At 40.4% G+C, this 13787-nt stretch overlaps 1 protein-coding gene across 4 annotated transcripts in view; it reads right to left on the bottom strand.

Moving 5' to 3' along the window:
* hspg2 (heparan sulfate proteoglycan 2) overlaps positions 1-13787 on the bottom strand; it is a 530364-nt gene that overhangs the window by 208994 nt on the left and 307583 nt on the right. For all 4 annotated transcript variants that reach the window (XM_060851818.1, XM_060851817.1, XM_060851815.1 and 1 more), the window contains one exon: positions 297-389. In XM_060851818.1, coding sequence (XP_060707801.1) covers positions 297-389 — 93 coding nt within the window. The remainder of the gene's footprint in view (positions 1-296; positions 390-13787) is intronic.

A 13787-nucleotide genomic window follows, 5' to 3' on the forward strand; every position in this document is an offset into this window, starting at 1 on the left:
TGATAGTTCAGAAATCATTAGCCATATACATTTAAAGAATTGGGCTTTATCATGAGTGCATCCTCCTTGAAAGAGGAATTCTATCCATCCTAGGTCAGAAAATACAGAGGTAGTGAAATTCCATGGATTCAAAAGCTTGTGCATCTAATACTGAAATGCAGATCTCTTAACAGAATGTTAGACCCAAAACTTGGCATTCCCAAGAAGAGACATAGTGGGAATCCAAACATTTCACTAATGGTTTCCTTAATTCCTACTAACTTACATCTCCCGGTTGGGCAATTTCAGTCACTTACAATGATCTGTACATCAGCATCTGGTACTGAGGAACCCCGGTAACCTGCATCGTAGGAGAGTGTGTACCGAAGAAGTCCACCGTAGGAAGTCACCTGTGCAAAATGAAGAAGGAATTATAAGGCGGCTTCATACAGATAGAACACTTGGATTAGCACTAATCAGGAGCAGAGAGGATGATCACTAGCACATCTTGGATTTAGCAAAGTCAGACACTACAGCAAAGTTCATGTCTGCAGAAATATAATGACCAATTTTACAAGTTGCTGACAAACTGTGCAACTAGAAAGTTATCAATATTAGCAATTTATAGATTTTTTAAAAAAAATGCAATGTTCCAGTGCTTTATTTAAGGATTTAATTACTTATGTAGTGATCCTCTATGGTATTGCTCACAGTGAGTCCAGGAGATTGGTCAGGGTCACATAGAGCAAGGAGTGGAACACAATGGCTATGGAATGCGGAGACTGAGTGAAGTGGAATGAATAAGACAGATGCCCCACAGATAATGGAGCTGGGCAAGTTTCATGTCTTCCATTAATGAGCAATTGCTGCCACTGGGACAGAGATTGTTGCAAACAGATAGCCTGAGGCTAGGAACTAGAAGAATGATGGACTGATGCTAATTACAGGATATTTATTAAGAAGTCCTGTCATCTCACATCAACATAGCGAAATGCAAACAGCCGTATTCAAAGCATAAAGTAATGTTTATCGAGCGGGATACGTTTATTGGGTTTCACTCAGGGCTGGAATCACTGGCTCTGTCAGTGGGTGTTAAATAATTATACAGCCACTGCAACAGAGCTGACAGCGTGAATAGTTGGGAAATATAGACAGTGGCTAACTTATGTAAATATGTCAGTACAGATTGTGCTGTTAGCTTTCATAAAGTTGTCTCTCCATAATATATCCCAACTAGTCCCTAGGGCAAGGTAATTAAGTTTGACTGCAAACATAGACCATAAGGAAATAAAATACCACTAACATACTCAGGCTGGCTTGTGATGGAATATCAGATTCTAGTACAGTTCAGGAGCCATCAGCAACCTGTGATGGACAACTGCCAATTCACCCAGATAAAACAGAGATGAGAGAGGAACCTTTACACTAGAGGTAGAGAGTTGACATCAAAAATTACTTCACTCTCGTGAAAATGTGGAATACTCTTCCTCCTCAAAAAACTCTTGAAGCGCAGGGAAACCAATTTAAAATTTCAAAACTGCTATCTATTGATTTTAGTTTTCTGAGGGTATTGAGGAACATGAAGCTAAGCAGCTAAATGGAGTTCAGATACACAATAACCTAATCCAATTGAATGGTAGAGCAAGCTCAGGAAGCGGAATGGGCTACTTCTGTTCTTGTGAACCCCTTTATAAAATTTTAAAAACTTGTTTTGGTGTCTTCAAAGTTTTACCTGTTGCTGAACAAAAACCCCAGCCAATTCAATCTTCCCTGACTGCTGCATCCTTTTCGACATTATTTAAAGTAAACCTTGACATGTGTTACTTTTCTTCCATTATTTCCTATACAGGTAGTTCTTGATTGAAGTGATAATTACATTCCAGAAAATTGCCACGTTAAGTGAAACTGTGCTATTCAAAATACATCCCCATAAAAATCCATATGCGGCTGAGAATTATGTCCTCAGACTGACAAACAAATACAGATTACAAGCACAAACCTAATACAAAGCTCTAAAAGTGACCTGAAGATGTCCAAAAAGGATATCTTTACATGTTTCTTGTCTTATATGCAAGATTGCTTAACTGGAAGTGAATAGTTGAGAATCTTCATCCAACTCACGTACAGTTTTGTAAGTTCAAGGTTGGGGATCATCACATTGCTCCTCTGCTGCTTTGGATGTGCATGGTGCAGCATCCTTGACCACAGATTTTTGAAAAATTATCCAGCCTTAATTGAGTTAGGCAATGGCAAAAATGAGCTGAATGAACTGGAACTTGCCCATGAATACTAAATTTGTAGCACATTTATTCCTCTGCATTGCTTGGGTCAGGCACCTGTTATTGGAATGATGGGTAGTAAAGCAGTTATGGTATAATCCTGTTAACTGAAGACCTTTTGCATAAATGTGGTCAATTACTCAAGCAGAAATACAGACTCAGCATTTTCTACTAACATTTATATAAGTTTTGTTATATATTGGCAGAGTCTGGGATTATCTAGAAATATTCATAGTTTGACTGTAAACACTTGTTTTAAAAAGCATTTCTTTATGCATTGATTGGTAAATTAGGATAAATTAATCTGGTTATAGTGTTCTGGTTTATCAAACTATCAATTATATCGTATACTCCTGTATGCACCATAATTATAATTTGTTGCTAATTTGTAGTGTACTAAGGTGAACAATTTGAAGTGCTGATTATACACTGCAGTTTTTCCGACTGATGTATAGAATCACAGAAACCCTACAGCAGGCTATTAGGTCCATTGAATTCAGACCAACCCTCCAAAGAACATCTCACCCAGATCCATCGTCCTACTCTCTCCCTGTATTTTCCATGGCTAACCCACCTAGACTGCACATACCTGGAGACTATGGATAATTTGGCATGGCCAATCCATCTAATCTGCACATCTCTGGACTGCGGGAGGAAACCCATGCAGGCATAGAAAGCATGCGTAAATGCCACACAGACAGTCGCCCTAGAGTAGAATCAAACTAGGTTCACTGGCGCTGTGAGACAGCAGCGCTAACCACTAGGCCACCCATGCCACTCCAGGGTAATAACTATAAGTCGAACCATCTCACTTCCATAGGAAAGGAATTCCTCTCCATTCTCAAGCAGAGAGATCTTAGAAGTCAGCAATGGGTGACTTGATATTGATTATTTAGTGGTTAGAAGGAGCTTGAGAGTTGGCTAGACAATGAATTGCAATGTCAATTTTCAACCAACTCTCTGGGTTGAGGACAACAAGACACTATACATATTGTTAATAAAATCCCAGCTGGCTGATGAGACAGAAACTAAGACACATAGCTCATCATTGACAATAAGACCAGAGGTTTAGGAATAGAATGGGCCATTTAGCTCATTGAGTCTCTTCTGCCCAATTAGATCATGGCTGAACTGATAATCCTCAACTCTACTTTCCTGCCTTTTCTGCATAAGCCTTCATTTTCCTACTGAACGAAAATCTGTCTGTTTCAGCCTTGAGTACATTTAATGACCTAACCTTGACAGCCCTGTGTGTAAAGAATTCCACAGACACGTTACACTCAGGGTGAAGATATTCTTCTTTGTCTCTGTTTTAAATATGCAATCTGTAATTGAGATTATGCCTGCTGGTGCCAGACTCTCCCACAAGCAGAAACAGTTTATTGACTTACTGAGTTTTATAGCTCTTATACCACTCTTACTGTTACAGTTAATCCTTGATGTGTTCCAATATAAATAATACCCACCAACCTTTTCTTTTAACATCAATAAAGAAAGTAACAAACCTTAATGTGATTTATTCAATGTCAACACACTGGAGAAGAAAAACTTTGCTATTGGAAAACTAAGTCATTGATCTCACTGGATTCCCCAGTTACTTCTTTGGTCCTGAGCCATTCTATCCATCACCACAAAACACCGTTCTTCAGCCTTATTGGCCCGCTACTCTGTTCTCTATCAGGCAACAGAAAGGCCAGCATTTTTAACAAAGGCATTCCAGTCAACACTTCATTCTTGTCTTGTTGGTGACCAACAACAATGTTTGCAAAACTGACACCTAAAATTCTTGGTTCCTCAATCAATGCTGACTGTAGGAATGCAACAGCTGAACTCAAGAGCTTTTTGACTGCTAACAGAGAATCTGAAGTGAGAACTAGACACTTTAAAACACTTTCTCCACCAAATCATTGACCACAACTCACCAGCAGATTTATTTTCAAAAAACATACACAAAGGCTTTGTCATGTTAAATTAGTAATACACACATAACTCTTACCAATTGGAAATATTTCCCAAAGTATAACTGTGCAAAACTTTAGCTTCTATTCACTACTGGAAAAACTGGTTACCTTGTTCCCCAGGTATTGGTGAGGTAGACGCCAATAGTAATTGCTTTCAGGAAGGAGGCTGAAACCCTTGTAAAGCAGAGAATGCTAGGATAGGAAAAAGGCAGACACAAGGTGAATAGAAAAAGTGGATACAGAGCCACAGGCAAATGCACATTCAAGGACACACTCTGGAATCCCATCTCCAGGATTTGTTCAGAAAGCTGAGTCTAACCATTCCTAGCTGACAAAATACAAAGAGATTTGTTTTCACAAGAGACTTCTATGGGATTAATTGAACATTCTAAGTCTTTCTACAGGAACCAAATTTTAACAGTACATCAGATTTACTGTGCTTTTAGGAAAAACCTATTCAAATAAGCAAAATGAACAAATCAGAAGCTATCTCAATGCCAAGACAGGCAATTTTGCTGAAAGATCATCACCCTGAAACGCTAATGATTTCAGCCATCCATAGATTCTGTTTGACTAGATAATTATGACCAAATTTTTTAACTGTAGAATTTGTTGTGGTTCTGTTCACTGAGCTGGGAATTTGTGTTGCAGACGTTTCGTCCCCTGTCTAGGTGGCATCCTCAGTGCTTGGGAGCCTCCTGTGAAGTGCTTCTGTGATGTTTCCTCCGGCATTTATAGGGTTTGAAGCTGCCGCTTCCGGTTGTCAGTTCTAGCTGTCCGTTGCAGTGGTCGGTATATTGGGTCCAGGTCGATGTGCTTATTGATTGAATCTGTGGATGAGTGCCATGCCTCTAGGAATTCCCTGGCTGTTCTCTGTTTGGCTTGTCCTATAATAGTAGTGTTGTCCCAGTCGAATTCATAATGCTTGTCATCTGCGTATGTGGCTGCTAAGGATAGTGGGTTGTGTTGTTTCGTGGCTAGTTGGTGTTCATGGATGCGGATCGTTAGCTGTCTTCCTGTTTGTCCTATGTAGTGTTTTGTGCAGTCCTTGCATGGGATATTGTACACTACATTGGTTTTGCTCATGCTAGGTAGTGTACAAAATCCCATGCAAGGACTGCACAAAACACTACATAGGACAAACAGGAAGACAGCTAACGATCCGCATCCATGAACACCAACTAACCACGAAACGACACGACCAGCTATCCTTAGTAGCCACACACGCAGATGACAAGCAACCCGAATTCTACTGGGACAACACTACTATTCTAGGACAAGCCAAACAGAGAACCGCCAGGGGATTCCTAGAGGCATGGCACTCATCCACAGATTCAATCAATAAGCACATCGACCTGGACCACTGCAGCGGACAGCTGGAACTGACAACCGGAAGCAGCAGATTCAAACCACTACAAATGCCAGAGGAAAGATCACAGAAGCGCTTCACTGGAGACTCCCAAGCACTGAGGATGTCACCTAGACAGGGGACGAAATGTCTGCAACACAAATTCCCAGCTCGGCGAACGAAACCACAACAACGAGCACCCGAGCTACAAATCTGCTCACAAACTTTGAATTATAGAATTTATTTGCAATTTTGGTCAGCTGATCATCAGACATGCACAATAACCTGACAACATGCTCAAGGACACTCCAAGGTTCACAAAGAGAGCCACAGAGTTTCGACATGACTGACATGCAAAGCCCTCCCCATCTACAGAAGCACAGTGTGGCCATGTCCGAATTGGAGAAAATCGCAGAGTGGGAGTGTCAGAATGTTCGGCAGTCACAAGCTTGGGAGCCTTGGAAAATTGTCCTCTGCTTGCTCTTCCAGCACCATTTTACCCATTTGGTTAGCAGAGGGTGGACCATCTGAAGCTACATTGGATGATCTCATTCTTCCATTCTGAGGACTAATGCAACAATGGCTTTAAGCAATATAAGGCTGATTTATAACCATTCCCAAAAGGAGATTCAACAGAATTGATGAATGACACATTCTGATCTGACTTGTATACTGCAAAATGGAGCTCCTGTATGACAAGTATGTCCATTTCCAAATGTTATTGGCTTTTCAGTTTTCTCTCTGGGAATACAAGGCCCACCAGCCTGTTGTGTGGCAGTGAGGAGAACAAACGATAAAACATATCTAAAAAAAAAATATGTCTTCAATTCTTCTCATTTGAAAATGTTCCATCAATCTGCAATTTCCTTGCCTTCTGAAATCCAAGCAACTTACTACTTGAATGCATAGTAAAAATTAACCAAAGGAGGAAACATTCCTGCCCTTGCTGAAGTTCATGGAAATCAAAAGGTGTGGACAATCTACAATAACAGTTAAAGATGAATCATAACAGGATTCCCCATCAGTTTTGGCATTAGAGAGTGGAACCTTAGCTGGGATTTTCCATTTACATAATGTAAATCTGGTTAATGTTCTGAGTTGACCTAATTCTTTTTGGGTTTGGCAGATTTCCAGCCAAGTCCCACTTGCGATTAGCCCCTTTGGAATGCAAGGTGTGATGACAGAAATGGCTATTGCAAATCTTGACAGACATCTGAATGGGAAGTCCATTTGTTTTTATGAAGCCTTTGTTTTTTGTTCCAAAGAGAGTTAGGGAAATCCTGTTAAGTTTCTTGGCTGTTTCACTTCCTTGCCGAAAAGAAAACTTTCTGAAACCACTGCACAATTATGTATTCCTTCAGGAAACCAATTAAATATAAATATCCTTTGACAAACTTATGCTGCCTTCCAGTTACACTTACTGGCCTGTCTTTCCTCCAACGTTGTTATAGCAATCAATGGAAAATGTGATAACAGGCATCAAACTGCTTTTACCAGGAAACTTAAAGATGCCTGACACATAATGGCAAAAATATCTTTGATAGCAAGTCCAGGAAGCAACAGTGTCAAGCAGAAAACTTCCCATACTTGGGACATTTAACAAACTGCACATTTGTTTATATGCAAGGGATGTGTGAGTCCACTCTCAAGAGCACTGCCTCAATGGGTCCCATTATAATAATTCACAAATGCCATTGTGTATCAGGAGAGCTCATGCCCATACACTACACCTTTGAACCAATCACATCAAAGCTGTGCACATGCGAGTTCCAATTAAGACTCAAAAGAAGTTAAATGAAGACAACTATACTCAGCAGCAGGTTCATGACTATATTAAAGATTCATGCAGGACGGCCTACATTTGGTGGCATTCTCAGCTATTTTCTACACAATGTTACTTTGAACACAAACATGCTGATGTTTTGTTGCTGTTTTAAATCCATCTTGAACCAATTTGCATGGTGAATAGCTACAACATCTACAAACTCAGGCACACTGATGAGTTCCTTGGGCTGACTGGGAACCTTTTCCAAAGGCCTTGAGTTTGTGGTCCAACAGGCTGCTTTCTGAAAACACTCACACCTTAGACATGCATGTGGTCACAAGGATGCCACAACATTCCATGCATGAGCCAACTGTGGCTACCTTCTCAAAACCTCCAGACCTTGGGCCCGACATGGGTGAAGAAATCAGGTTTGACGATTCCTGAGTTTGCAGTGAAGGGGTCTGAGGAATGTTTCTCATCTGCTGGTGCATGCAGAGAAAATCAACACTCAATTTAACTCATTTATAATGTAACTGGCTCTGTTAAAAGCAAATGCTATTTCAACATACAAATGAAGAACAACACTAACATATTCTTTTAAACTTCCATCTTTCTCTCCTTCCCTGCCTCAGGTAGGAGAATGTTTACATAGTCTTCCCAATAAGTCCCCTTGCCAAGAGATCATACAAAGAAACCTAATTCTCTATACCACATTTTCCAGGATGATGAGTAAACGATACACCCATTTCCTCCTTCCGAGCCAGATGCTGCTCTTGAAGATGACAGCAGATATTCAAAAAGCAAAGTAATTAAGCCCCGAGCTTTCCTGTCCTGCATCATGATTCACTCAAAGCATTCACCATCAGAATTAACACTTCTCACACCCAAAGCTGACAACTGGAATTCAAACTTTCTCATCAATAAGTCCTTGCAAAATCCCGATTACGTAATCTGTTCAGACTGCATTTGCTGGTGGTACTTTACCTGAGTGTTTACACTGACTCACTTTCTACATATCAAATTGTTCTCCAAACAAAGGGATGAAAATAATCGCTGGATGTGAATGCAATCCCTCAGTGGAAAAAATCCTTCCCTGATTCATTCCCTGCTATAGGAAGGATGTTGTGAAACTTGAAAGGGTTCAGAAAAGATTTACAAGTATGTTGCCAGGGTTAGAGGGTTTGAGCCATAGGAAGAGACTGAATAGACTGGGGCTGTTTTCCCTACAGCATCGGAGGTTGAGGGATGAGCTTATCGAAATTTTTAACATGAGGGGCATGGATAGGGTGAATAGTCAAGGTTTCTTTTTCTCCAGGATAGAGGAGTCCAAAACTAGATGGCACAGATTTAAGGTGAGAGGAGAAAGATTTAAAAAGGACCTGAGAAACAACTTTTGCACATAGAGGGTGGTGCGTGCATGGAATGAGCTGCCAGAGGAAGTGATGGAGGCTGTACAATTACAACATTTTAAAGGTATCTGGATGCATACATGAATAGGAAGGGTTTAAAGAGATAAGGGCCAAATAGTAATAGAATAATTTAGGATATCTGGTCAGCATGGATGAGTTGAACGGAAGGCTCTGTTTCCATGCTGTACAGCTCTATGACTTTATGACTGGTATTTGCACAAAACGTGGGTCGCAGCAGCCCAACAGGAGGCAGTCAGCTGAGGAATATCATGGCACGGACAAGTCATACACCTTGCTGCTCCTCTGTAGTATGCAAGATTTCAGGCTGAGGCTGCAGCACACTGGTGGCTGAGAACACGTACTAGCTGAGTAAATCACCGCCAACTACTGGCAAAGCCAGATGTTGGCCCTGCTTGCTATCTGATTACAGTTCCATGTTCCGGTTCTTTCTCCAAAGCACTGTACTATTCCCTTTTGTACATGATAGAAACCAGATTCAATCAGACAGCACTTTGGCAACCACAAAAACTCCAGGTATAAATTTTCACCTCTTTCCTGTTCCTTTGCTTCTTTTATCTATCCTTCCACACTACCCAGCAATCGTGTTACTGACTAGCATTTTAATAAGTGTGCCCCAATTTACATCATCAAAACCTGTCAATGTCTGCCCTGCGTAACTCACTGCAATTTTAATTTGAATAAAACCACTACTGTAAGACCCAAGAGTAATAAGCCACTGACAATTCCGCCATTGGTGCTTACAACTTCTCTACATCCATCTTTTATTTCTTTGGATGTCCCATGACCAAACTCTTACGCCTTGCATCATCATCATCCTTATGCCATTTCTTCTCTCCTGCTTATCATAGATCTAGCACTTTGTTCCACCCATTCTGCCTCGATATTAATTTACAATCTGATCTGTGTCTAGTTTTGGTAAAAAGTCACCAATCTGTAATGTTAACTCTATTTCTCCTGAAATGCTGCCTGGCCTGCTCAATGTTTCCATCAATCTTTATTCCAATTGACCATCGTCTCATTTTCTTTCTGGTGGAAGCACCTCAGTGATCCAGAGGTTGAGGAATAGAAACAATGTTATATACAATTAAAGCAGGGTCTTCATTAGCTAAGCTGCAAATGTGTTGCTGGTCAAAGCACAGCAGGCCAGGCAGCATCTCAGGAATAGAGAATTCGACGTTTCGAGCATAAGCCCTTCATAAGCTAACACCACCATTTTGCCACTAGACCACTTCAAACACAATCAACCTGCCAGACATGCCAGGACCACTGCCTGCCTCAACTATTCAGCTCTTATGATAAGTTGCCAATGGAACCCTCTATACTGTACATGAAGATACTTGCAAACAGGCAAGCTCATTGCTCTTAAATCAAACAGGCATTCCCCATCGGACATTGTTTGAGCATCTTACCTTTTGTGGATCCTAAACCTAAAAACAAAACTCAAGGTCTTTCCTTAAACAAATGACCCTGTTTCCATTGCTGAGTTTCCATACCTTTTTGTAGTCAGCAGGACGAGAAAGTAGAGATGAAGGGTGAGAAGAACGGGAAGTAGTAGCTCTTGGAGAGGAAGATGAGCGTATGGAATGAGATGGATTGTGCGAGGAGGGAGCAGGTGGCCCAGCAGGCCTTGCTGAGGCCAGTCGAGATAATGGACGGGAAGCATTGGACAGATCCCTGCTACCCGGGGGACCATGAACACGTGGCTTGTGCGACTGCTCAGCAGTAAAGCCAGATATAATTGCCCATACTTCATCATCTATACGCTTCTGCTCTTCCATATCAGGTACAGACTACAAAGAAGTGAAGGAACAAGTTGTCTATAAGAATGTTTACATCAAATAAAAACTTGAATGCAATTACTTGCAAAATAAGCTCACCATTCAGTAAACAATATAATGCACATAAAATCATAGCATGGGCAAGGATGATTAGCTGTGTAGTTTGCTTTCATAAACAGTTCTATAGATTTTATTTTGGCTTTGAATTGGTCCATGCATTTATCTAAATTGCTGCAGCCCACAGACATTGCTACCCTGTGAAGGATTTCATTCTGCTGTTAACTGTCCAACTTAACCCTATGGTTTAATTCTTGGGGTAAGATCAAAATATAATTGAAAGACTAAACCATGCTGAAAAACCATTAGTAGGGTTACTGTTGTACTAATTCATCCTTTTCATGCATCACTCTGAGATCCAATCTTGACAGACCGATGTAATACCTTGGCTCCAATTTTGTCTAGGCTCACCTATTGTGCCTTCATCGCTATCGATGCAGATCATTACCATTCACAAACAACACAACCAGTCACCAGAATGGTACCAAAGGTGAGGGAATTGTAGTCATGTGGAGAGACTGGGATTGTTAGTCTTAGTTCAAAGGAGGTCCCAGAGACAATTTATGAAGAGGCCGAAGTTATGAGGAGGTTGCACAGATCAAATTGGGTGAAACCATTTCCATTGGCAGGAGAGGCAGAAACCAAGGGATTCAGGTTTAAATGACTGACAGGGAAACCAGAGGTGACAGGGGAAACATTATTTTCAAATACTGAGTATCAATAATCTGAAATATATGCTGCGTTAAAGTACATTCAATAATTTTCAAAACCAAGTTGGATATTCACTTGGAGAAGAAAAGACTTGCAGGTCAAATAATGAGAGCGGGACTAAGAGGCTACATATTCACAGAGCCATCACAGGTACAATGGATGGAATGACCTCCCTCTGTAATGTTTGCTTCCACAACACCTGACTACTTAAACTCTTCAGGAGGTTTCTTGAATAATTGGTACTAGAACCTAAACCAGATTGCTCCACACAAAAATGATGCATTTCCTCTCGTATTATGTATTGTGGTTGAACCCCATCTGTGTCATTCAATCCCTATATAAATTGATTTGGGCCAGTAACAATTCAGTCAATTAATTTCCCTCCTTACAATAAAGTACACAAGCAAAGTAATTAAATGCAAGGGAAATAATAGGTTGGGTATTGACTAATTAGTTTTACTATACTCTTTCGAAGTGGGGAGAGAGGAATAAATGAATTATGAAAATGCAAATCACATAAATTGAGATAACCTTGTGCATTAGGCTAAGGGAGTGGACAAGTTCAAATCTATTCTACAAACAGCTTGTAACATCATGGTAAAATTCATGCTCCACACTATGTCATGCATCTTTATTGCTACCTTTGAGGATCGCTTAACCCTAGGAAGCGGTGAAGAGGAGCTCAAGAGGTCCCAGATGGCTGCATCTTTCCTCAGCTGGTCCTCAGTCAAAGATGGGTCTTTCTGATTAATGGAATTTTGCATGTTATTTAGAACTTACAAATTCTTCCTACTGCTGAGCACACAGCTCCACTCAACCCAGCATCAATGCAAACAAAACAAAAACTCTATGGTGCACACAAATTTGGTCGAAAAATATGGTCTGGCTATTTTGAGTTCAGCTAAGGTAAGTAGGTCACATAATTTCCAGTCAAAATTGATTGAATATGAAACATGGTCCAAACAGTTTGAAAGCATGCTGAATATTAATAGCACAACCAGGAAAATTGCTTTTATTCAATTTTTTTCAATTTCAGGATCTGGAGATGCAAGCAAGGTTAATAGAATTTTCCAATGACTGTCAGCAGCAAAGCCAAACAGGATTATCACTATCTGAACAAAACACAGAAACTATCCCAACTGCACAGCCTATACCAATTCATATTTCTTAATCAATCAGTCTGTTCAGAGAGGTTATTACACCCCTCTGGAGTAGGTGGACTTGAACCCAAGCCTCCTGGCTGACAGGGACAATATGAATGCACCACAAGACCCTTTTCCTTAAAAAGACTAGAGCCTTAATCTTCAAGCGTCTCAGGCCACTTTATATTTCATAACTAAAGAATCAACTTACTCTGATTTCGGCTTCAAATTAATCTTCCAAGCTTCGAGTGGAATGGTAACTCAAATCACATTTCAGGGGCTTTGAGCTGTGCTTAGCAACAGGAGGAAACCATTCACTCTTTCATGGCTGATCCATACCCCTCAACCGGCTAAACACGCTTTGCCCCAGATTGCTTAATGCCTTCACACCAATGAAAACCAAGCTATTAGAGTTTCTGGAAGTTTCAATTGACCTGGCATCCACAACCTTTAGGAGTTCCATCTTTAATGCCAGCATAGCCAGACTTGAATCAATCTCGTGCTAAGTTGAGTTATAAACTAAAACAAAATGTAAGAGGAACTTTGTGAAGCCCATTCAGGTTGTAAATTTAGAATGTAAAGACTTTACGCTCTGCACATATGCATTATCTTGGCAGTGAATAGTTAAAATAGTTCTTTTAAGACTTCAAGAAAGGGATGGGGAAGGAGAAGACAGCAACTTAGAAACAAAACAGCTGTATTCAAGTTTGTATTAGGAAATGATTACAGAGGGCAAATTTTGAAATACCTGAGAAGCAGGGCAAAAGCTGAACAAAAATAGATAGAGAAATGCTGAACCTCTCCAGGATCACGTGAAAAATACCCCCTTTCCTATGATGTCTACCAATGGAAAAGACACGGGTTGGGAAGTTGTAGAAAAATTGAAGAAAAATCTTCATTTATTTAGCATGTGTCATGGCCTTAAAATGCTTCAAGATGCTTCACATCCGATGCATTGTAGCAGGATGTAGTAATGAAGGGAATGTAACAGTCAATGAGCACACAGCAAGCTTCCACAAACAGCATTGAAATAATGACTATATTGTCATCTGCATAACTGAACCACCGCCACTCTCAACCCCACAGTCTATAATTTGTCACACTCTTGTGATGCATGCAGCATTGGATGAGTACAAATTAAATTAAGTATCTGAAAGACAACAGCAAGTGTTTCTAGTCCATGGGACAACCTTTATTCCCCTGCCATGCATTTTATCCCTCTCCCCTGGTTATTGTCTGAAAATTGATCTTTAGCTGAATTTGACAGCACAGTACCTCAATCTCTGCATTAACACTGTCTTCACACCTCTTTCTCAGCTCACCTGTTGTTGAGACTC

Source organism: Hemiscyllium ocellatum, chromosome 37 (assembly GCF_020745735.1).
Source record: "Hemiscyllium ocellatum isolate sHemOce1 chromosome 37, sHemOce1.pat.X.cur, whole genome shotgun sequence".
Taxonomy (NCBI): domain Eukaryota; kingdom Metazoa; phylum Chordata; class Chondrichthyes; order Orectolobiformes; family Hemiscylliidae; genus Hemiscyllium; species Hemiscyllium ocellatum.